Source organism: Oryx dammah, unplaced genomic scaffold (genome assembly GCF_014754425.2).
Source record: "Oryx dammah isolate SB20612 unplaced genomic scaffold, SCBI_Odam_1.1 HiC_scaffold_20, whole genome shotgun sequence".
NCBI classification, from domain to species: domain Eukaryota; kingdom Metazoa; phylum Chordata; class Mammalia; order Artiodactyla; family Bovidae; genus Oryx; species Oryx dammah.
In genome coordinates this window covers 54,478,572-54,492,526 of record NW_024070204.1, presented here as the reverse complement: position 1 = coordinate 54,492,526, position 13,955 = coordinate 54,478,572, and the positions used below count along the sequence as shown (strand labels likewise).

The following is a 13,955-nucleotide window of genomic DNA, read 5'->3' as shown; positions in this document are numbered from 1 at the left end:
ATTAAGGGCTGACTTCTTTAATCTATAAGGAGTTTGTTCAGTTTTCTGACAGTGGCTTAATGAACTACTCCAAACCACATGTCATAAAACAACTGTTCTTCTACTGTTAATGGAGTCAGTGGATCTGGAATTCCTAAGAGTGGACTGAGGGTGGAGGGTCTCTGCTCCACGGTCTCTGGGGCTTCGTTTGAGAAGACTTGAAGGCCAGAAGTGACTCAAGTCATCTTGGCAGCTGGGACCGTCTGAAGAGTCCCTCGCTTATGTGTCTAGCAATTAATGCTGGTTGTTATCTGTGACTTCAGTTGGGGAAAGTAAGACCTATGTTCTCCTTGTGGATGCTGGGGTTGCCTTACAGCATGGCAGCTGGGGTCCAAGCATAAGTGTTCCTGGAGAATAAAGTAGAAGCTATACCTAACGATCTAGACTGAGCAGTCATAAGGCATCGGCAAGCCTGACCAGTTTCAACAAAAGCAAATACAGATGTATCCTTTTAAGGAGGAAGAATGTCAAAGCCACATTTAAGAATAGCCTGTGGAATGGGAGATATTATTATGACCATTCCTGGGCAACAATCTGTCATTCTTATTTAAAACCAAAGGAAAAATAACCAAATATACTTTCTAATAAAAAAATATAAACAAGTCATTCATTTATCAGCCTCACTTATAATTAGAGAAAGTACATTAAACAAAAAAGTATTGCTTTCTAATTATCATAATGCCCAGGGTACAGGATAATTCATATACTACCACTCGGCATACAAATTTAAATTGTTAGTTGTTTTCCCTGAAGTGGTGTGCTTGCTTTCAAGAAAATGCATGCCAAATACTCAAGTCTGAATAATCATTTTTATCTTTCAAATGCTCTTCCACATCCACATTCAAGTGGCATTCGTGAACAAGGTTTAATTCAGCTCAAAACTCAATCAAAAAGTAGTTTTCCTCAAGATCAACCATTGTCAGAGGACATTATCATTTTGACAGAAAATATTTAAAAGATGTACACTCAAGAGTAGAGATTTAGGAAACCTAATAATTTGTACTGTGTCATCAAAAACACTCTAAAATGAAACTGGCTTTAAAAAACAAAAACGAAGTGTATGGTAGTGGAGAATGTGATGACTACTAGTGTAGCTGTATAGTTAGCTGCCACTGACCTTACCAATGCTTAAGTGCCAGCAGTTATACCATATGGTATAACAGCGTACCTCATATGGTTTTAGCACCACCAGTACAAATGTTCACATAATGAAAAGGGAAAGAATATCTTAGTATTATTATAAATGTTGCCTTGGAAAAGGGCATTCCACATCAGACAAAGATCTCATGACTTTTAAATTAGTATAGGTTACTTTCATAATTAAAAAAAAAAAAAAAGTCTTCAAAATAGGAACTTCCTGATGTAGAACAACTCTTTGAAAAGGTTTCCTAAATTCCTCTTTCTTCAAAGGATAGGTTCCTTATAAAAACACAACTAGCATTACTGATAATTTATTGAGAAAAAGAAAGAAGCAGTAGGGGAATAAAGTAGGAAAAACCATCAAGAAGACAGTCTAAAGTTCACTGGAATGTTACCTAAGTGCTCCTAAACTAGGCCATATTCTTCATCTAGAATATGAAGACTTTATTTGCATGGGGGATGAGGGGGTGCGTGCTCAGCTATGTCCGACTCTGTGTAACCCCAAGGACTACAGTCTGCCAGGCTCCTGTGTTCATGGGATTATCCAGGCAAGAATATCGGAGTGGGTTGCTATTTCCTCCTCCAGGGGATCTTCCCAACCTAGGGATCAAACCCATGTCTCTTGTATCTTCTTTATATACACTGCTACTGCTAAGTCACTTCAGTCGTGTCCGACTCTGTGCAACCCCACAGACGGCAGCCCACCAGGCTCCCCCGTCCCTGGGATTCTCCAGGCAAGAACACTGGAGTGGGTTGCCATTTCCTTCTCCAATGCATGAAAGTGAAAACTAAAAGTGAAGTGACTCAGTTGTGTCTGACTCTTCGCGACCCCATGGACTGCAGCCCACCAGGCTCCTCTGTCCATGGGATTTCCAGGCAGTACTCGAGTGGGGTGCCATCGCCTTCTCTGAGTCAATACCAAATCGCCAGAGTTTCCCAGTGAAGACCAGCAAATTACTGAACTTTTCCTAAGGTTTTTAGCAACAATTCAATTTGTTGTTGTTCAGTCGCTCAGTCATGTCAGACTCTTTGCAAGTAAATAATGAATAATGAGGCTGCCTCATTAAAATTAAAAAACTCAATACAAATGAGTTTTTCAATACTCAAGAACAATACTGATGTCAGCAGGCAATTAATCTGAAATCTTAACTAAAAACAAAAACTTAGACGCATCATTTCATTTACTTCCAAGGGCATTTTCAATAGAATTGTCTTTTGCAGCATCTTTTGATTACTATTATGTAGCCTACTGTGAAAGATCTTAACCTCTGGATCTCAGACTACTTTTTGATTAACATTTTAGCTTCATCAAGGGAAAAACTGCTATCTCAGGAGGATGTCTGGTTATCAATTTGTGATTTTATTACATCTCAGTTGGATTATTTAAAGTCATTATTGCCTATCCTCTTGGAATTTTTAATGTCACATGCAACTCTACAGTCTGTGAGAGTTGAATTAACCACTGCAATAGCGTATTTCAAGATTTGGGGTAAATTTAACATTGACTTTGAGGTTTCACTGGTTAAAAAAAGTTTTGTTCAATCCAACTTTGAAATACTTAGTATTTTTATATAGCTGGCCTTAGGTAAAGTTATGTGTCCTAGGACAGTTTTGGTTACATCTTAGCATCACCTAAAAATCAAGATAAGGATATATTAACAGCAGTATAGCAGTCAAACATAAAAAGCAAATGCAAAAGAAAAATACTTCATTTTGAAGATGCTACTTTATTGCCATTGTGTGGAGGTATAGAGAGACAGTTGTCTAACTACTGAAATCAGATTGATTATATCTTTGTGGAAAAGCTCTATATAGTCAGCAAAAACAAGAGCAGGAGCTGACTGTGGCTCTAATAATGAACTCCTTATTGCAAAATTTAGATTTAAATTGAAGGAAGTAAGGAAAAACACTATTTTAGGCCACTATTTAGACCATACAGGTATGACCTAAATCAAATCCCTTATGATTATACAGTGGAAGTGACAAATAGATTTCAGGGATTAGATCTGATAGACATGATGCCTGAAGATATATGGACGGAGGTTCGTAACACTGTACAGAAGGCAGTGATTAAAACCATTCCCAAGAAAAAGAAATGCAAAAGAGCAAAATGGTTATCTGAGGAGGCCTTATAAATAGGTGAGAAAAAGAGAAGGGAAAGGCAAAGGAGAAAAAGAAAGATATACCCATCTGAATGCAGAGTTCCAAAGAACAGCAAGGAGAGATAAGAAAGCCTTCCTAAGTAAACAATGCAAATAAATACAGGAAAACAATAAAATGGGAAAGACTAGAGATCTCTTCAAGACAATTAGAGATACCAAGGGAACATTTTGTGCAAAGATGGGCTCAATAAAGGACAGAAATGGTATGGACCTAACAGAAGTAGAAGATATTAAGATGAGATGGTAAGAATACACAGAAGAACTATACAAAAGAGATCTTGTTGAATAAAGAAAAATCAGAAGACAGGATATCTTCCATTGTCATCAAAATAAAATTTCAAAAAGACTTCACAAGAATTCTATGGACAGAGGAGCCTGGCAGGCTACAGTCTATGGGGTCACAGAGAGTTGGACACGACTGAGTGACCAACACTTACAAATTAAGTAGAGATTGAATAAAACAATTTTTATTTTCAGTAGTAAAAAGTTACATCAAAAGATTACTTTAGTGGGACTTCCTTGGCAGTCAAGTGGTTAAGACTCCATGCTCCCAATACAGGAGGCATGGGTTTGATCCCTAGTCAGGTAATTAAGATTCTACATGCAGCATGGCACAGCCAAAAAAAAAAAAAAAGATTATTTTAGTAATGTGAGAATAAGAGAAATGCTTTTTTTCTTTTATTACTTTAAAAATGCTGCACTGCCACTGGGTCGCTTATACTGTTTCCAATGACAAGTTTGCCATCATCCTTATCTCTTTCCTTCTCTATACAATGTGTCTTTAAAAACTACAGAAAAACAAGGAAATCTAGGTTAAAAGCTGGGTACATACATATATACCTTCAGTCGCTAAGCTGCATCCAACTCCGCGATCCCATGGATCGCAGCCCACCAGGCTCCTCCGTTCATGGGATTTCCCAAGCAAGAATACTCGGGTTGCCACTTCCCTTTTCAGAGGATCTTCCTGATCCAGGGATTGAACCCCACATTTCTTGCACTGGCAGGCAAATCCTTTACCATTAAGCCACCAGGAAAGCCCAAAAGCTGGGAAAGTGATTGCAAAAACAAGAATGAATTATGAGGCTTCAGATAAAGGGACAAAGCAGATTTGCCAGGAGAAAAGGAATAGTTAGTAAGGAAGAAGAAAAGGTTGTGATGAGAGAGAAATGTCAGAGTTCAGGATTTTGGATGGGATCAGTTTCAAGTTAAGATAAAGTCAAGATGTAGCACAAGAAGTAAAGGTGAAAAATGAAACTGGGCATGTTGAGAAAAGGCAGAAAGCTCCAAGTTCATAACCAGCGTGCCATTTCATGCAAGTTGAATATTAAAGAGTATTTTCAGCAATTGTATGTTACCTCAGTTACTAAATGTGATAGGGTAAGGATTCACAAAAGCAGTTTAAAAACCACAAATAACAAGATAATGACCTAATCTCATATTATTTGTAAAATAAAAATGTCTTTTTACCATGCATTTCAAGGTGCTCTGCTCGTGTTTAGTCGCTCAGTCATGTCTAACTCTTTACGACCCCACGGACTGTAGCCTGCCAGGCTCCTCTGTCCATGGAATTTTCCAGGCAAGAATACTGGAGTAGGTCGCCATGCCCTCCTCCAGGGGATCTTCCCAACCCAGGAATCAACCCGGGGTCTCCTGCATTGCAGGCAGATTCTTTACCAGCTGAGCTACCCAGGAAGCCCACAATTCAGGGTACTGACATTTAATTAAGAAGAAGATAGTACCAAAATAGTGACAATCAAATATAATTCTGTCTTTATACTAGTTCTGTTGAGTTTTTCTAGAGGCAAATGGGACAGCCAAAAGAAAGATCCTAATGGTTTCTCAGTGATCAAAATAATTCAGGGAGAGTTTACAACATCCCACAACAAACCATCACCATAGAGCACCTAACTGGGGTTATATTTGGACTAAAGATTTACAAAATAACATTGTGGAACTGAAAAGGGTAACCTTCCCTCCAACAGTATAGTCTATACATGTAAGTAAAAGTCTGAGGAAAACTGCTCTATTTCATAGGTAGGCAAATGAGTTTTCAGGGAGAGCTGATGAGAGGAAGAAAGTTAAGGGGAGAGGAAGAAGAGGGTGGGAGGCAGAGGCAAAGGTGGAGGAAGAGGCAGTCTGTTCTCAGAAGAAGAAATATCAGCTACTGTAGGCTGTGATTTTCAGACAAATTCCATTCCCAGAACACAGCACTTCTGTCCCTCCCCGAACCAGCAGTAGTAGCAAAGTAGACAATACTCACTCAAAAGCAGTGTGCAAGGTGTGCTCGGATTTATTATATTCACCGTAAGACCTAGGATTTGGTCATGAATTTATCAAATAAGATACAACAAAACCTAACATGCCATCAATTTGCTTAGCTGGGCTACAGCAAAAGCAGAAGACATATGAATGATGCTAGGACAGAGCTTTATTTGTGCTACCATGAGTAAGTGAGAAGTTAGCATAGTTTTAATAATGTTCAACTTATTTATACCTCATTATCAATTAAAGTATCTATTAAGTATACATAAAACTAGATTATTTTTATAGAAACTGATTATAAAAATATTTCTAGGGCTTAAACTGAGAAATATTTAACAGGAAAGAATGATCAAAACAGCTCTACTTACTGTATCAAATGTTACATTAACAATACTTTCTTAGGTACCATAAGGTTGCCAGAAAGCATTAATATGCTCAAAACTTCAATTTGAGAAGTTTCAACTTATAAGTGGCTTGTATGTCACATTTCACAAAAAAAGAAATTACAAACAACTTAAAAATGTTAATGTGTTAGCTAAATTCTTTATAGAAGAGAGATCATGAAACCACTGTCCTACTATGGAAGCACACAGGACAGAGAGGAAACTTAGAAATGAAATGAAACGCTTGAGCCACGTTCAATCTTCTCAGAATTAGTTCCCCCAAAACAGAAAGTACAGAGGGAGCTGGATTAAAAAAGCACATAATCAAAAGTCTGGAAAGCTTAATAGCTTTTCTGAACAGAGATTTCATCCTTATTTAAGGTGAAATATAGAGAATCTTCATAAACTTATGGAAAATCATTTGTCACATTTGATATAATACTAATTATCCATCTTTCTGAATTACAATCACCATTGCTTTGCTCTATCAAAGCAGCTACTGAAATGAAGACACCACATTTTAGGGACCACTTTAAGGCAACAGTGACAGTAAATCAAACATTCAATTACGTAATCTTGGAATCAAGCAGCTACACTTTTTCTCCTGAGTAAATAAAAAATTCCATTTTAAAATGAAGATAATCTTTGATGCTAGGCTGGTTTTTCTTTTGAACAGTAATTCATAATCATCTACCAGCAAATACTACCCTTTGAAATTACAACCAAGATACATCTAGTTAGTTCTCAAAAAATTTATGCAGGACAGCAAAAAAAGACACAGATGTGTATAGCGGACTTTTCGACTCAGTGGGAGAGGGAGAGGGTGAGATGATTTGGGAGAACGGCATTGAAACATGTATAATATCATGTAAGAATCAAATTGTCAGTCTATGTCCGATGCAGGATATGGCACGCTTGGGGCTGGTACACGGGGATGACCCAGAGAGATATTGTGGGGAGGAGGGTGGGAGGGGGGTTCATGTTTGGGAACACATGTACACCCGTGGTGGATTCATGTCAATGTATGCCAAAACCAATACAGAATTGTAAAGTAAAAATAAAAATAAAAATAAAAAATAAAAAAAAATCACAGTACAAGAAAGATGATATAATTATGGGAAAAAAAATATATTTTATTCTTGTAACCTTGAAGATACGCTGAAACTAATTTTGCTACTGAAAAGTTATTGAAAAATCAGCCCTGTATTCATAATTATATTTATTCAAGGCTAAGATACAAAATCCCCACACTGATCATAAATGCTATGATATTAACAGCATAAGACTAAGCTTTAAGTCTAAGGCACTAGAAATCTTAACAGAAATGACCATGTAAATCTACATCCAATAGCTACTGTGAAGACTAATTTCAAATAAAATCACTTTAAAAAATAAAAGTTGTTCTATAAATCAATACTACCTAAAATAAAACAATAATGATAAAATAATGAGCTCTCAAATAAAATTTAGGATATAACAAAACTGAATCAAAAACCTTTAAGGGTTATTTCTAAAACTATGTTCTTACACTGCTCTTTGAGATAATATTTCATCTACATTCAAAATAAAGTTAGAATTGAAATGACTACCCTATGATGTTATAAAGCACTCTATATGTAATAAAAAACAGATCTGAGCCAATCAATATGCAAAAAGTAGATCTAACCAGACTAAGCATGTTATTAAAGTATACAAAAAGCTGATGACTAAAAGGAACCAGGATACCTATCATTCATTTACAAGTACAGAATCTTTTTAAGAAAAATGCTATCATATTTTTCTACAACATCAATCATAGATGAGATGGATGAAATTGGAGCCGATTATACAGAGTGAAGTAAGCCAGAAAGAAAAACACCAATACAGTATACTAACACGTATATATGGAATTTAGAAAGATGGCAATGATGACCTTGTATGCAGGACAGCAAAAAAGACACAGATGTGTATAGCGGACTTTTGGACTCAGAGGGAGAGGGAGAGGGTGAGATGATTTGGAAGAATGGCATCGAAACATGTATAATATCATGTAAGAATCGAATTGCCAGTCTATGTCCGATGCAGGATACGGCACGCTTGGGGCTGGTACACGGGGATGACCCAGAGAGATGTTGTGGGGAGGAGGGTGGGAGGGGGCTTCATGTTTGGGAACGCATGTACACCCGTGGTGGATTCATGTCAATGTATGGCAAAACCAATACAAAATTGTAAAGTAAAATAAAAAATAAAATAAAATAAAAAAACAAAGTTTAAAAAAGCCAGAGGAAAGATAAAGTATTGTTATACCAAAAGGCTGTCATCATTCTAAATGCAGAAAATACATTATTCATGTATTTAGGATACCACTTAGCAGTCTCATTTCACAGGAGAATTATTTCCAGAGGTACACTCACAACTGAAAACTTCACTGGGATTCTATATATTGGGGAAGGAAAGGAACAGTATTAAGAGCTAAAAAAAAAAAAAAAAAAAAAAACACACAAATAATTTTTTAGCTCACTGCCCTTGGAATTTGCTAATCCAATTTTTCCCTCATTTCTCAGAAGAGAAAATAGTTCTCAAGAGACAGTGTGACTTGCTCAAGGTCATAATTTAACACCACAAACAGGACCAGCATTCAGGTTTTACAAATTCTTGAATATTGTCCTTTCTTCTAAACTAGTGCTAGGGAGATGACACCTAGCATAAAAAACAAAATAAAATGGATTAAACTCAAACACAGTTTCAAAGAAAGCTGTCAGAACAGTGCAGTATCAGCTATACACTGAGGATGAAACCCTTGAGGATTAATGTGGGATAATTCAGGAGGTGAATATCACAAGTAGACTAAAATAATGATACCGAACATTAACTATTAGGTGCTCCGCATTATCTCATGATCATTTTATATATTAATTTATTTATTCTACCTTTGAGGTAGATAGTGGTGGCGTTCTCAATTGCAAATGAGGACAGAAGGCACAATGAAGTTAATATCTGGTAAGGTCAGGAGACTAGAGCGGATTCCAAGAGAAAAAGGAGAAAAAATTTATTTATGTACCTATTTTATATTCATGTGTCAAAGTATTTACAAATTTATGATTATAAATAACTCTTTTCTTATCAGATTCTTGTAGTAAGAGTTATGGTTTTCAAAACAATCTAGCCATTAATTTAAAGGCATTCTTATAAAGATTTATATTTCAAAAAACAATTCATTACAAGATCCATGAACTAATAGGGAAAAAGGAAATGTTAATAAATCTCAAAGCAGAAGAATGAGCATTACAATTTAAGTAAGGTTTGAGGGTCACATGGTTCTTAAGAGTAAAGGAGTAAGTCCTCTGCTAAGACAAGAAACAATTATTTCAGATCAAGAGTTAAACTCAACTTCCTGCACTAGGAATACAATTTATCTGTTTTAGAAGTACACCCAAACCTTCAAAATCAGTTATTTTACATCGATTCTGCAACAAGGGATGAACAGATGGATGGACAGATGGATTGATAGATGGAAGAATGGACCACCAAGTATCTTCAAATCTCCAGAATATAATGATGATATATGATTTTCCCAGATTTTAGAAGCTACTTTTGTAACTTACCATCTTTTTCCTCTTATCCTGTTCTGTGGGTGGTTCTTCATCTTCTGTTACTTTTGGTTCTTCAAGATGAGACATTAACATACAGCTGCAATTTTTTAAAAAAAAGTTTTAAATAAATTTTAAAAAGTATATAACATACCTTTTGCATTGAGCATTTTGCTTGAATATTTAGGTAATAAATCATAAGACATTTATTTATAGGAAACTTTTGAACCATAAACCACTTGACAAAAGCAAGGTGTACCTTTTATAATCTTTCTAAAAATGATACTTAGAAACACTTAAAATTAAAATTAATACTTTTTCTTTTACCATTAATCTTCATATGTCTAGATTATTATATATGTTTCATAATCTTTAAAACACTATTAATTATGTAACAATCTACTTTGTGCTCCAAATGACATTACTATGCTATGAAGAACTTGTCCCTGATAGCACTGCAGGGCAGTTACAGACCATTTTATTTTGATTATCTGCATCACTGCTCTTTACATTAGCAGAGATAAGATAGCTTCCTATTCCATCAACACTGGTTCCAGGGAGACAAGATGAATACTCTCTAGTGAATCAAGTTAAAAGAATGAACTTTACTGTTCCTAATTTAGAACAGACTTCAGTAATTTATCAGAGTCATTAAGTTCTTAACCAATAAAAAACTGTGGCAAAGAAAGCTTGCTTTCTGTTATGTTTTGTAGCAAGTATAATGTATACCATGAAGGGCATTTCTTGACTTAGCTATATAAATAACCTTCAATTCAGGGTTAGGGACAAGTGCTGAAACCAGAAACTTGATCAGACTCACTCTTGTAGGGCACATGAATGTCCTTTTCTTCTTATTCTCGGTCATTAAAAAATTCATTTTTGAAACAACTGTCTCTGACCCAGTCAGTCCACCTGATAGAATCAAATACTAAGAACCTGAAACTGGAAATTGGAAACCCTGAAAACAGCAAGAGCTCAATCTCTAACTCACTTCATGGCTTTAGTCTTTTGGAGCTGCAATGCTTTTGTCCACCATGATGTACAGTTGACTCTTCAACAACACGAGTTTGAACTGCAGGAGTCCAATTATACATGGATTTTTTTTCCTATAATAAGTACTATCGGGGACTTCCCTGGCAGTCCAGTGATTAGGAATCTGCCTGCAAATGCAGGGGACATAGGTTCGATCCCTGATCCAGAAAGATCCCACATGCCGCAGAGCAACTAAGGCCATACCCCACAGCTGAACCCGTGCTCTAGAGACCGCAAGCTGCAACTACCGAGCCCACATGCTGCAACTACTGAAGCCCAGGCATGCAAGAGCCCATGCTCCTCAGCAAGAGAAGCCCCTGCAATGAGAAGCCCACACACAGCAATGAAGGGTAGCCCCCTCTCACAACTAGAGAAAGCCTGCATGCACCAATAAAGACCCAGCACAGCCAAAAGCAATTAATTAAAAAAATACTACGGTATTACACAATCCATGGTTGGTTGAATCTGAGGACATGGAACCAGACGACTGTTGGTGAAGGCTAACTATAAGGTTTCCTCGGGTTTTCACATTCACGGAGGGTGGATGCCCCTAACCCCTGCATTGTTCAATGGTCAACTACTTGGCCAAATAACTTGGGCACAAAGTTGGAAAATTATGACATCATCTCAACCCAAAAGGTATTTAATAAAGTGAAAAGTCTAGGAAAAGTTTCTATTCTAGTTTGTATTAGAACTGAATAATAAGATGGCACTCCTTCACATTAGCTCTCTGAAGTCTGCAGCAGACTTGAATTTTAATCGTGATGAATCTGGATCTCCATGGAAGTAAGTTTTATACTGTATCAAATTTTTTCACTACATTTCAAAAATCTGCTAACTTACTTGTACAGTGAAAAGCTCTCTGTTCTCCCTTCCCTGCTGCTAAGTGCTGCTAAGTTGCTTCAGTCATGTCCGACTCTGTGAGATCCCATAGATGGCAACCCACCAGGCTATACCATCCCTGGGATTCTCCAGGCAAGAACACTAGAGTGGGTTGCCATTTCCTTCTCCAATGCATGAAAGTGAAAAGTGAAAGCGAAGCCACTCAGTCGTGTCCAACTCTTCGTGACCCCATGGACTGTACCCTACCAGGCTCCTCTGTCCATGGGAATTTTCCAGGCAAGAGTACTGGAGTGGGTTGCCATTGCCTTCTCCGTCTCCCTTCCCTAAAGATTTATTAATAATAAAGTATACTCTGGATATAAATATATACATTTTTGTCAGAGGGCAGGATATTTGTAGTTTGCAATTCTGAAAATTGCATTCATTTGGGTCTCTGAAGAGTGGAAAGTGAAAAAAAAATTGAAAAGACCAAAGCTGAAATTTTCTCCTGCAGGAAAATCTTCAAGTAAATGTCAAATCTAATTTTGTTGACAAAGATTAAAGATAGGGAATCATGTTTTACACAAAAAGCAAGGTGAAAGTTAATAGAATTTTACTAAGCTAAACGATGTGGGCTGTGAGTGCAATAAAAGTAATTGTAATAAAATTATAATAACAACAGCTTAAAATAGGGACAACTAACATATAAGCATAGGCAGGCACCCCTCACATTCTACACTCATTCACTAAATACATCCAGGCACTCTAGCTGGCTAACTCAGAATCTTTCCCAACAAGAAACCAACCAGCCAAACACACCAACAGTATTAGCATGCAATATGAAATTATTATTTCTGGCTTAAAGGTACAACTTTTATTTAATCTATAGAAACCCACTTTTTAGGGAGATAAGAAAACTAGAACTGATGCTATTCCATTGGTCTCTGCAGTGGACACTTAGGTCGCCTGTATAACTGTCCTCCTTCCCAACAGAGCCCTGAACTTGTCAGTTATCCTCCTGTTTCATGTCCACCATATGCTTCAGAAAAAGCTGATCTGAGCCCCAACGCTGGTGGCTCAGTAAGCAATCAAGGAAATCCTATTCCCCTGGTCAATGACTGCTTTCAACATGAGTATGTTTAAGAAATTCTAGCCAATTAGACATGGAGGGGAATCTGATGAAATGACTTCTACAACAGTGTCCTATGATGTTAAAATGACAGGAGGAAAAAGATGACTGCTCGCCTGGCCCTGGCAGTGTCATGAACTGTAATGTCTAGAACTACTTTTTGACAACGAAGGTAAGTAGCCTGCGTGTGAAGCTAATGTGTTGAGGGCATGGGGTAGGACGAACTGGGTCTTTAAGGTACTGTGCGGCCACGAAGAGCCAACCCAAGAGCCCCCCACTCACACCCACGTGTGCTAACTCACTTCAGCCGAGTCAGCCTCTGTGAGCCTATGGACCGTAGCCTTCCAGACTCCTCTGTCCATGGGATTCTCCAGTCATGAATACCGGAGTGGCTTGCCCTGCCCTCCTACAGGGCCTCTTCCCAAGCTAGGGATCTAACCTGCGTCTCTTAGGTCTCCTGCATGGGGAGGTGGGTTCTTTACCACTAGCGCCACCCGAGAAACCCTCTCTCACCTGCAATTGTTTTGAAAAATAAAGATTTTTTATTTATTTTTTAAAATATACATTTACTTATTTTAATTGGAGGCTAACTACTTTACAATATTGTATTAGTTTTGCCATACATCAACATGAATCTGCCACGGGTGTACACGTGTTCCCTTTCCTGAACCCCCTCCCACCTCTCTCCCCATACTATCCCTCTGGGTCAGAAAGATAATGATTTTCTTATTGTTAAAGTCAGCCGACTCAGGGGTTTCTCTTACTTGCCGCTGAAAATCCTTTTACAGTCCCTTATGTAAGTATCACAAAAGTATCTTATCAAAAATTCACTTCTGGATTCAGGGCAAGAAACAGTCTCCCTCTCTTGATACACCTACTTCCTTCTACACGATAACAGGAACCAGGTAATTCCAAATGCTTTTCTTGTCCTGGTAGTTAGTAAAGTCAAGGCTATTTTACACCTGGATGGCATGTTCTCCATTCAAGGTTTCTTGTTTAAATTCCTTCAGTCCCGTATTAATAGTTTTCAGTCACAAAGAGCACGTGCTTTTCTTACTCATTGCCTCAAATCCTCTTATGACCACTAAATTGAATATACGCAGCTAACTTACAGTTGTATGTTCGTAGTATAGACAAAGTGCCATGAAGGAACAGAAAGTGAAAGTGTCAGTCGCTCCTGTTAGCCCTGTCTGATTCTTTGTGACCCCATGAACTGTAGCCCCCCAGGCTCCTCTGTCCATGGGATTTCCCAGGCAAGAATACTGGTGTGCGTAGCCATGCCCTTCTCCAGAGAATCTTCCCAACCCAGGGATCGAACCCAGGTTTCCTACACTGCAGGCAGATTCTTTACCATCTGAGCCACCAAGAAGCAGAGAAGGAAGCAATGAATTTTTACTGAGATTATGGAAAGGAATCT

General features: G+C 37.6%; 1 protein-coding gene across 1 annotated transcript in view; it reads right to left on the bottom strand.

The window, feature by feature from the left end:
- IPO11 (importin 11) overlaps positions 1-13,955 on the bottom strand; it is a 196,238-nt gene that overhangs the window by 16,044 nt on the left and 166,239 nt on the right. Inside the window, exon 29 of the mRNA XM_040262582.1 lies at positions 9,571-9,655. Within this exon, the coding sequence (XP_040118516.1) occupies positions 9,571-9,655 (85 nt within the window). The remainder of the gene's footprint in view (positions 1-9,570; positions 9,656-13,955) is intronic.